We start from the raw sequence: 12,088 nt of genomic DNA, 5'->3' as shown, positions 1-12,088 counted from the left end.
ATTTCAGAGGACTTTTAAAAGTCTGAAGTTGCAAAGAGACCAAATCAGGATGGCGATGGCAGATTTCATCAGGACTTCCTTTTGTAAAAATTGTGCTTAAATATGAAAGAAGTGGTGGAGTTTATAGGGAAAAGAAGGCAAGTTCAAAAAATATAAAAATAAACCACATGGGATCATAAGTCAAAAGAACAGATTTAGGCCATTTAGCCCATCAAGTCTGTCTCACAATTCAAATCATTGCTTTTGAATTTTTTTTCTTTCAACCCCATTCTCCCTCTTTTCCCCCATAAAATTTAAATATACCCAATGATTTAGCCTCCATGGCTATTTGTTGGAGAATGTACCACAGGTTCACCACTCTCTAGCTGGAAAAACCTCCTCATCTCTGTTCCAAAGGGATGTCCTTTCATTCTGAGCTTGTGCCTTCTAGTCCAAGACTCTGTCATTACTGGAAACAACTTCTCTCTGTCCACTACCTTGAACTTTCAATATTTGGTACAATTCAATGCCATCCCTCCCTCATCCTTCTAAACTCCAGTGACGATAGGCCCAGAGCCATCAAATGATGCTCATACGTTAACCCCCTCATCGCTCGGATTATGCGATCAACCCCTCTCTGAACTCACTCCAATGCCAGCACATCCTTTCTTAGATAGGGGGCCCAAAACTGCTCACAATACTCCAAATGTCTGATCAATGTTATGTAAAGCCTCAGCATTACAACTTTGCTTTATATTCTAGCCTTTTTCAAATTAATGCTCAAATCAAGTTTATTATCATACCTAATACTAACCCTGTACACACATACAACACAATGAAACAGCATGCAAAACATGCAGACACATAATCAGGCATAACACAGATATAAACAACAATAAATATGTAGGACAAGTATTCATTTATTCAAATAAATAAATAAATATTGCTCCGAGAATATGAGAGTCTCAGATGGTTAGTGTGAGCAGTTCCTTTAGTTGTTCAATATTCTCACTGCCTGTGGAGAAAAAGCTGACTCTGATACTCCTGTCCAGTGGGAGGAGTTGAAAGATACTGTGTGCAGGGTGGAAGGGGTCTACAAGATCCTGGCAGATCACATTCATGGGGAGCAGAGGGGAGGGATTTTCCAGTGATCCTCTCTTAATGCCTTGTCCATTTCTCTGCAGCAAACTTATCACGCTTTGATGAAGCCGGCCAGGACGCTCTCAATAGAGCTCCTGCAGAAGGCTGACATGATGGTGGCTGGTAGCCTTGCCTGCTTCAGTCTTCCAAGAAAGTGCAGTCACTGTTGTGCCTTCCTGACAAATGAGGAGATGTTGTGTGCCCACAATGGGTCACTAGTTAAGTGAACTCCAAGGAACTTAGAGCTCCCCACTCTCTCCACTACAGTTATTGATGCATAGTGGAGGATGGTCATTCCTGGTCCTCCAGAATCATCTCCTTCAACTTGTCCATGTTGAGACTCAGGTTGTTACTCTCACACCATATCACAAGATTTTCCATCTCTTCCCTGTAATGAGACATCATTTTGCTGATGTGTCATCTACGGCTGTGTTATCTGCAAATTTGATGACACTGTTGGAGCTGATCTGGCAATGCACTCATAGGTCAGTTGTGTGAACAGAAGCGGGCACTTGCCCTCCTCACCGCAGACTCAACCTCCAAGCTGACCTTTAGAGATGCTGTACTGGACTTCCCAAGTCGCCTATTTCAAATATAGTCTTTCTTTATTCCTTCAACGAAAGTGCATGACCGTTCACTTCATTATTCTATTCCACATGCCACTTCAGTGACTATTCTCCCAAACTGTACAAGTCCTTCTACAGTCTCCTTGTTTCTTCAACATGCCCCACGCCTCCATTTATCTTCATGTTGGCCACAAAGCATCAATTTCACCATTTAATCATTTACATAGAGCATGAAAAGTAACGGGCCCAACACCAGCACCCGTAGAACACCACTAGTCATTGGCAGGCAGAAAAGGTCCCCTTTATTCCCACACTTTGCCTTCTGCCACTCAACCAATCTTCTATCCAAGCTAGCACCTTTCGCATAATACCATGGGCTCCAACATTGTTTCACAGCCTCGCGTCTTCTTTCCTTTGGCTTGGCTTCGCGGACGAAGATTTATGGAGGGGGTAAATGTACATGTCAGCTGCAGGCTCGTTTGTGGCTGACAAGTCCGATGCGGGACAGGCAGATACGGTTGCAGGGGAAAATTGGTGGGTTGGGGTTAGGTGTTGGGTTTTCCTCCTTTGTCTTTTGTCAGTGAGGTGGGCTCTGCGGTCTTCTTCAAAGGAGGTTGCTGCCCGCCGAACTGTGAGGCGCCAAGATGCACAGTTTGAGGCGATATCAGCCCACTGGCGGTGGTCAATGGGGCAGGCACCAAGAGATTTCTTTAGGCAGTCATTGTACCTCTTCTTTGGTGCACCTCTGTCACGGTGGCCAGTGGAGAGCTCGCCATATGACACGATCTTGGGAAGGCGATGGTCCTCCATTCTGGAGACGTGACCCACCCAGCGCAGTTGGATCTTCAGCAGCGTGGATTCGATGCTGTCGGCCTCTGCCATCTCGAGTACTTCGATGTTAGGGATGAAGTTGCTCCAATGAATGTTGAGGATGGAGCAGAGACAACGCTGGTGGAAGCGTTCTAGGAGCCGTAGGTGATGCCGGTAGAGGACCCTTGATTCGGATCCGAACAGGAGTGTGGGTATGACAACGGCCCTGTATACGCTTATCTTTGAGAGGTTTTTCAGTTGGTTGTTTTTCCAGACTCTTTTGTGTAGTCTTCCAAAGGCGCTATTTGCCTTGGCGAGTCTGTTGTCTATCTCGTTGTCGATCCTTGCATCTGATGAAATGGTGCAGCCGAGATAGGTAAACTGGTTGACCGTTTTGAGTTCTGTGTGCCCGATGGAGATGTGGGGGGTCTGGTAGTCATGGTGGGGAGCTGGCTGATGGAGGACCTCCGTTTTCTAAAGGCCTTCGGAGAATTCAAGTAAACAATACCCTCCGACTCCCCTTCGTCTGTCCAACTTGCTACTTCTGCAAAGAGTTCCATCTTATCTTAAATGTAGCAAATAACCATGATTTTGAACACCTTGCCTGAAAGGGTGGTTGACAAGAGATGAAAAAGTTGGCAGGGACCCAAAAGTAAGAGAATATGATTAAGTGGATAGCTCTTTCAAAGATACAATGGGCTGATTTGGTACCATGATAATATGAATTGAAATCAAAGCAGCAAACTCATCCACAGTTGAGCACAATGTGGATATATTTAAAAAAAAATCAAAACAGGAATTAGCAAGAGGAAGAACTGTATGTCTGCTTATTTCAAGAACTTTTTGTACCATTCCTAGCATATTTTGCCTTTATTAGCAAGAGGATAACATATAGCATCCACAAGAAGAAAGAAAAATAGTAATTATTTTAAAATGAATCAAAATAACTTGAACTCTTACCATAAATGGTACATTAATATCATAAGGCTCTGACAGAAAGGAAGAGAGGTAATTGAACAGGGATATATGTGGAAAGAAAGGTTCACACAATTTTACTTCTGTGATTCCTGCCCTCCATATGCCTCGAAGATCTGGAGCTACCGTCCTATAGCATGTTTTTCAAGTTAATAGGAGATGCAGTCTCCAGAAAATCCTCAAAATCCACTGAACAGATGTTAGTAAATTACACTGGACAATGACGGTTTTACCTCTTGAACATTTTGGGGTATATTTTATGGATTTCGAGCTGCTGATCATAAAAATCACCTTAAAACTTTCCTATCACGTATCATTTTAAAATGTAACCTATTTTTGTTATTTCCTGTCATATTTTAAGTCTATTTCAAGCATACAAATCCATGAGGTACAACATGTCACTGAAAATTCATTTCTTGCATTCACACTTGGACTTCTTTCCTGCCGATCTTGGTGCAGTCAGTGACGAACATGGAGAAAGGTTTCACCAGGATATTGCAACCATGGAAAAGCGGTATTAGGGTAACTAGAATCCATCAATGCTAGCCAACTATTATGGGATACTGACATGAGAGGCATCAGATGCTAAGTACAAACAAAAATCAGCAGCAAAACATTTTTAGGTCAGTTGAACGAATGCAATGTGTCAGCGTCATTATGCGATTAAACATGCTAAATTCATTAAAAGTTAATTTAATGTTTACTCAACTTCCTACATGATACGGCAAATATCTGCGTTCAGCTTGAATTTGTCTATTGTAATCCCCAATTTTTTTTCAGGAAGCAAACCTTTTGAAGAAATTGTCTAGTGTTACGTGCTCAGCATTTATTCCATTGAGCAAGCCAAGTTGTCCATTTGCCCAATACCAACCTTGCAAACCAGAGTTCTGTTGCAGGAAGAGATTAATAATGGTCAGAGGAAAAGATTTAAGAATGTTTTCAACCCTCCCTGAAAAATTGCAAGATTTCCATTGGCTCCTGGTAGTCATTGGCTCATGACTATTCAAAGTGGAGAAGAAATATTTGAAATGATATTGAGAACTCTAAGCCCATCTACAGAGCACTCAGAAGACATGTACAGATGGTTAAAGTAGAAAAATTACCAACTAGCCCACCCGCTTAACACCTCCTGTCCTATTGTTGAAGAGCGAGATACCAAAATTGACCTCCTAAGGCGCATCTCAAGTAGAAGTCATTCTCAATCCCTAAGATGAGGAAATTAATGAAAAGTTACAGTTTCATTGTTGTTTAGGCTCTCTGCATGCTGTGAGGTACACGTGAAGGTGGTGTTTCTGCAGTGCTCACAAATTTGGTTTCTTAATTTTCAGACTGATGTGATTTTGTCCTATAATCCACTCAGGGTATGAGCATGTAGGATTCTGTCCAAAGTAAGAACCAGCAGGATGCCTTGTCCATGCAAGTTGGGTAAGGACAAATGCAATACAAAAAGAGAAATGAAAATCTAAAAAGAAAGTTAAAAAGCATGCAAATTATATGTCCAGAAGCATTATTCCGAGGTGACTTATTAAGATCTAAAAAAAAAGTACTCATCTATTTTGAAAGTTTCCTTACTCTCAGCATCTTTCCTATCTGAGGAATCCTGTGGTAGTTTCTTTAAATAATCCTTTAAAAGGAGCTCATAGCGAGGAATTCGTTGGATAGGTTCCAACATGTGATGCTGTATAGTGAGGGATCCACAAATCTCTTGTTTCTGAAAAATAAACACTCTGTCAAACAAGTATAAGATCTGTCACACAGAATATTTTCTCCAAATTTGAACTACCCAGTATACTTTTGGATAAAAAAAGAACATTACACCTATCGAAAATGGGTCAAGTTTATTATTAGAATATTGCCATTGATTCCCTATCTTCTAATGAGATTGTTAGCTTGTAAAGTTTAATTTTCATGGCACTAAGTGGTTACACCCAAATCAATCACGGCACTTCAATTCACTTCATATGGGACTATGAAAATCCTCAAATCAAATTTTCTTCATGTGAGCAATACTGGCAAAGACTGCATACATTGCCCATCTCTGGTTATCTACCCTCTTGAACCAATGAGGTCCTTGCGGTGACTGCATACTCTCGAGAAGACAATTCATACATTTGAACTGGCCTTGATGGATTGAAACACATGCCTTGAAAAGGAAAAGTGAGATGAAGGTGTTTTCATTTGTCCAGGAGAGTGCTGAGTATTCTAGCACACTCTCCACTTCTGTCTTGCATTGCTGGAGAGTTTGATGTGACGTGAAGTTTTAATGATGGATTTGCAATAATATTTTCAAATCAGGGTGGTACATGACTTGGAGGGGAACCGTAGATCGTGGTGTTCCCATGCGCCTACTTCCCTTATCCTTCATGCTGGTGGAAATGGTAGACTTGATTGGGTGGGGGGTGGGGTGGGGTGGGGGGTTGCTGTCAGAGTAGCCTGAATGAGCAAACTGCAGATGGTACACACTGCAGCAATGTGCACCTGTCATGGAGGAAATGAATATTTGGGGTGCTGAAAGGGGTATGCTCAGGATAGAGATGTGGCACTGTACTTATCCAGGCAAGTGCACAGTAATCCATCATGCTTCTGATTTGCACCTTTTAAATGGTGTCAGGAGGTGAGTCATTCATTGCAGGATACCCAGCCTCAGACCTGTCTGGCAATTGTGGTATTTACATGGCCAATCTATTCGTTCTAATCCATAGTGACCTCAGGTCATTGATGTGGGGGACTCAGCTACGGTAAAATCAATGGTTGGATTTTTTCTTCTGGCACTTTTGTGGTGTAAATGTCACATCAACCCATGCCTGAATGTTGTCCATATCTTGCTGCACACAGGAATGGGATGCTTCATTTTATGAATGGAATTGCACATTGTGCATTGAATATTTCCACTTCTTGCTCTGTTCTATATTAGTCCAATGAAGCAAATGGAGAAATAAACGAATAATGGAAAAGGAGACCAGCATTATTTGCGCACACAAATTCCATTTCCTCGAGGTATAAAAACACATAAATGCAAGTCTTTCGATGATCAGTATGCACAACAAAATAAGTACAGAAAGAAATGAAAAAAACATTCACCTTATTTCATCAAGATGCATGAAATTCCGTAAACCTTTCCCCATCAGGCTCAACTGCAAGTTCCAATGTTGCAAAAGATATCCCATATTGTAACTGCACTTTAAAAATGCTGCCACTGTTATATAATGCCATTGTCACTCTTAATACAAACTATGTCAAATTTTAAGAGATTCACTTCAAATTATTCATCACATTTATAGATTGGGAGTTCATTTATCCTCATTATTACCTGAATTTCCTCCACAATCGCTTTGAACTGCGGTGATCTGCCCAACCATGTTTTTAGCAGTACCGTCGCCTTTTCAAAGTTTTTCACATACTCCCCGTACATCTTCAGAAATGGAGCTAATTTCTGCAAGATATCCCCTATTTGTGGTGTAGTATTCCTACAGGATACAAATACAGCGATTACAAAAAAAAAGAAGTACACCAAGTATAGTGTACTGTGCAGTGTGATGGGGTGCTCACGTAAAAATTGATGTTTATGATTCATTAAGTAGCGAATTTGTCATGCAACCCACTGTCCACAAAATAATGCTTTTCGTAGAGTATCTCATTAGAATAATTTCAAGTTTATGATCTGATTTCATCATTCTCTGCTGGATCTCAAACATTTTCTACAGCAACAAAAATAGTTTTGTAAAAGAAGAGATGATCGGTGGAAAAATTACAACAGAATTCTCAGAAGCAAGACAATCCTCTGTACCAATTTTTTTTTTACGTTCTGGGTCGGTCAGTCTGTGAATGTAAACAAGATCCAACGAAACTGAATAACAGAGAGAATTAGTTAATGCTGGTATTTCCCATGTGAGAGAGACGAGTGAAGGGATATTTCATCGAATTTACAACAGGCCCTTTGCAACAATTGCTCACTGCCGGTATTCACATTCTGCTAGATGCACCTGACAGCATATATGCTCACTGTATCCACGTTTTCATTCATTTACTATTCCTTCATACACTTTAATTAGTGTGTATTTAAGGGTATCCATGATGTTCAACTATTCCAAGTTTCACACTCTTTCTCTCTCAAAAAGATCATCATAAAAGGATAAGTGAAACAGAACAGCATATGAATTGCAGATGTTGCAATCCTGAGTGAAAATAACTTGAGAGCTTTTAACGATTCAGGCAACATCCACAGAGAAAATAGCCAGGCAGCATTTTCGATAGGAAAGTAGAGATAGCATGCAGAAAAAGAGGGGATGGAGGGATGCTGGGCGGCAGCCAAGAGGGGATGAGGTACTGGACAAATCCCCAAGAGAAATACAATGACAAAAATGTGGGTGCTATCTTAGCGAGGGTGGTGTGGGCTTGTCAATTGCACCATCTATCTGGAAGACTTAAATCAGAGAAGGGAATTCCCAAAGGGCAGGAGAAAAAGTAACAAAAAACATTGCTTGAACTGCATGATACCGAGGTTGCTGGAAACTGAAGAAAGTGGAAAATTTACTCATCAGGGTCAAGAACCATGAGCAGAGGGAAAGACTGGCCAGATGGTGGGACCTACATTCTTTTATGCTTCTGTATCTCACAGTGAACAAAGAATTTCTGGAGGAACTCAGCAGGTCTGAAGTTTCCATGGGGAGAATTGCTCAGTTATTTCAATGGACCATTTCTCCCCATGGATGCTGTCCGACCTGCTGAGTTCCTCCTGCCATTATTTGCTTGCTCAAGATTCCAGCATCTGCCGCGTGTGTTTCTCATTCGTATTTCACTTTTCCAGCACTATTTCCCTTTCACTTTCTTTCTACTTATAACTCGAGACAGATATCACCTGCCATCTGCCGCACCCCCCCCCCCCCAACAAACTGTCACTACGGCTTCTGCGCCCTTCAGTCCCCACCCTATCAGACACTTCTTTGTTTTTTGTACCTCTATCCTTGGAACAACTTATTCCAAATTTTCCCCAGTTCTGATGAAAGGACATTGACTTGAAACAGTGATTCTCTACAAATGCAACTTGATGTGTTGAGTATTTCCAGCATTTTCAACACATGTATTTTTAAACTTTAGAATAAAAACCAAGCATGTTTCTTGTTTTTGATTAATGAGAGAATATTGGGATCCTTGTGATATCCTGAAGCATCTTCCCTACAGTAACTGGCATCATGCAGGTACAATTTCCAGTTGCCAATGCACCAGGACGCCGCTGGTAGTTGTTGTCAATGCTTTGGGAAAGTTACAGTATTCGTATTTCTCATGATATGTGACTTTTACCACAAAGTTTGCAGGAAAACCCCATGCATTTCGCACTTCCCTGCCTATCAAGAAAAACAATTTCAGCTGTCTTGCACGATATGAGCTAGAAATATAACAAAAAGGAATATTTTTACAACTTACCAAAGATTCATACGTGTTTCCAGCTCTGGCAGTAGAAATTGACTGTGAAAGGCATAAATGGATGAAATGTTGGAAAAGACTTTGGTCACTACCTCTGCCGGGAATGAACCCTTGGAGGCTTCCTCCAACAATTTGGCACAGAAAACCTGCAGAGAAAATTATGTAAAAATGAAATGTCCACCTGGACTCTATAGTCTACAAAATTAACTTAGTGGCTTTTATGTCCAAATTTCCTTTTAGTCCAGTGAAGAGTAAATTAAACAACTCAGCAGGTTGGGCATCACTAGTGGAAAGAAAATAAGAGTTAATGTTTCAGAACCTTCATTAGGTCATCAATCTGAAATACCATCTTTCCTCATTAAATGCTGTCTGACCTGCTGAATGTTTCCAGCTTTTTCTGTTTTTAAATTTCAGATTTTCAGCAGCTGCAGTATTTTTTCGTTTTATTTGCAGGGACAATCCCAAGCCTGCTGGTGATAAAGAGAAGGATGGCAGTGCAAGTTGTGAGAGGCATTCTGAGAGGCTTCAGGAGGAATGTGGGTAGCCAAGGATGTACAGCGCTCTCCATAATGTTTGGGACAGACACTCTTTTTCTTTTAATCGCCGCTGTGCTCCACAGTTTTAAATTTGTTATCAAACAAATCACATGTAATTAAAGTCTACATTCCAGATTTTATTCAAAGTTATTTGTTTTTCTTTGGTTTGACCATGTAGAAATTACAGCAATTTTTAGACATAGCCCCCTCATTTCAGGGCACCACAATGTTTGAGACATTTGGCTTCACAAGCTTTTGTGAGTACTGTATTCATGAATGTTTTAATTCTTCATTGGTGCAGGTATCAGAGAGCTGGACTTGCTCCTAAGCTTTTGATCACCTTTGGAATCTGTAGTTGCTATTTTTCAACACGAGGATCAGAGTTGTGCCAATGTAAGTCAAATAAGCCGTTATCAGGATGAAAAACAAGAATAAAACAATAACAGACATTGTCCAAACCTTGGGATTACCAAAATCAACAGTTTGGACTATCTATAAGAAGAAATAAACGTACTGGTGAGCTCAGTAATTGCAAAGGGACTAGTATTCCAAGGAAGACCTGTACTGCTGATGCCAGCAAAATCCCCAAACTCATGTTCGACAGATCAGAAACACGCTTCAGGAGGCAGGTCTGGATACGTCAAAGACTAGAGCCTGCAGAAGACTTCTCCACAAGATGCAAACCATGCAAGGTGGTATGATTTAGATCTTGGGCAGTTCCTTTAAGCCTCCACACTTTGCTCTTGTCATCTCTCTGATACCAGATCATCTTGGTCTCATCTGCCCACAAGACCTTATTCCAGAATTCTGCAGGCTCTTTAAATACTTCTTGGCAAACTGTAATCTCTCCAGTCCATCCTTTTTGTGGCTAACCAGTGGTTTGCATCTCTGTAGTTCTGTTCACGAAGACTTCTGTGGAGAGTATCATTGACACATCCTCAACTACCTCCTGAGAGTCTTTCTGATCAGTTGGATGTGTTTGAGGATTTTTCTTCAATATCAGCAGTGGAAGGCTTTCTTGGCCAACCAGTCCCTTTGCGATTACTGAGCTCACCACTATGCTTTCTTCTTAATGATGTTTCAAACTGTTGATTTTTGTAATCCTAATGTTTCGGCCAAGTCCCTTACTGTTTTATTCTAGTTTTTAAGCCTGATAACGGCTTCTTTGACTTACATTGGCACACTCTGATCCTCATGTTGAAAAATGGCAACTAGACTCCAAAGGTGATCAAAAGCTTAGAAGCAAGCCTAGCTCACTTATACCTGCGCCAATGAAGCAATTAAACATATCTGAGTAATCGCAAACACCAGTGAAGCCAAATGTCCCAAACTTTATGGTACCTTGAAAAAGGGGAACTATGTATAAAAAGTGCTGTAATTTCTACATGGTCAAACCAGAATGTATACAAATAACCTTGATTACAAATTTAAAATGTGGAGCACAGGGATAAAAAAAAGGGAAAATGCCTGTCTCAAACATTATGGAGGGCACTGTAGAAGATGGAATAAAATGTGGAATCATTCAATTGGAAAGTGCTTGCAAACATTGAGATTGAAGATGAGGAGGAGTCACAAGATGCTGTTGTTCAAAAAGTTCTGTGGTTCTCTACAAAGCTATGAAAACGAATGTGGGTATGTATTGCAAGTTACTTGGCAGAGAAATGGTTTCTGGCCTGTACAACAAGATTTGAAACACTGAAATTACACAGGGCTTTGGTGAGACTGCATCTGGAATAAGGTGGCAGATAGAGGGAATGCAACATTGGTAAACCAGGTTGGTTCTTGAACAGGGGAAACATTTGGAAGACTGTGGAGGCTAGGTATATTCATGGCATATTCAAGGTACAGATTGATAGATCTTTAGAAATTAAGGGAAAATAGGGATCTAGGATTGTGCAGGAAAATGGTGATCAGGTAAAAGATTTGCCGTGACTTTTTGAATGGCATGGCAGGAGTGATTAAGTGAACAGGTGCTTCTGTTTCTAATGTTTCAATGCTGGGTCAATTTTAAGTTTAAATTCAGAGCTTGAAAGGTTTCTCTTAACCAAGGGCATTCATATGGAGCAAGGTCAGGTGTTTGAAGGCATTCTCACTGAATGGTTAGATGATGAACATTTGTATGATCTTTTTCAGCATCTTCAAATCTCTCAGTTTTATAAAGATAGGGACGCAGCCTTTAATTTCTCTACATTATTATTCTTCTCAATTTCCAACTGGAAACAGTTAGGAAACAGAGGAAACATTTTGTTTGGAGTCCACATGATATTCTGATGTGAGGAAAGGGAGAGTTTAAAATGGGGGGCAATAGTTACAAATTCACACATATGAAACTGTACCAAAGCTCACACAGCATAAATGTTAGCTGCACTAATCTTTCCTCAATGACTACCAAACAATAAAGCCAATATTGTTTGTTCATGATCACACATTGACTACCTCCCCACTATTCCCTTTCCTCATCAATCAACTCCGGAATCAATGAAAATCTACTGATTATCAAACTTCTTTCTCAAGCCCGTCAATCTCTCTGTTTAGCAGGGGTGGGCAACCTTTTTTTTTAAAAAAAAACTCACATTCCACCTTAAGTATTCTCTATGCCATGAATGCTCTGTGATTAGGAAGGGGTTGCTTAAGGTGGTTTGTGAGTGGAAAGTAAAG

General features: G+C 40.6%; 1 protein-coding gene across 5 annotated transcripts in view; it reads right to left on the bottom strand.

Annotated features, from left to right (window-relative positions):
• LOC138745930 (FYVE, RhoGEF and PH domain-containing protein 4-like) overlaps window positions 1-12,088 on the bottom strand; it is a 192,320-nt gene that overhangs the window by 28,422 nt on the left and 151,810 nt on the right. For all 5 annotated transcript variants that reach the window (XM_069903471.1, XM_069903475.1, XM_069903474.1 and 2 more), the window contains exons 6-8: window positions 8,895-9,040; window positions 6,781-6,937; window positions 5,043-5,181 (exon numbers count right to left, since the gene is read on the bottom strand). In XM_069903471.1, coding sequence (XP_069759572.1) covers window positions 5,043-5,181; window positions 6,781-6,937; window positions 8,895-9,040 — 442 coding nt within the window. The remainder of the gene's footprint in view (window positions 1-5,042; window positions 5,182-6,780; window positions 6,938-8,894; window positions 9,041-12,088) is intronic.

Source organism: Narcine bancroftii, chromosome 11, assembly GCF_036971445.1.
Source record: "Narcine bancroftii isolate sNarBan1 chromosome 11, sNarBan1.hap1, whole genome shotgun sequence".
NCBI lineage: Eukaryota > Metazoa > Chordata > Chondrichthyes > Torpediniformes > Narcinidae > Narcine > Narcine bancroftii.
The sequence above is the reverse complement of the archived record's forward strand: the minus strand, read 5'-3'. Positions and strand labels throughout refer to the sequence as shown.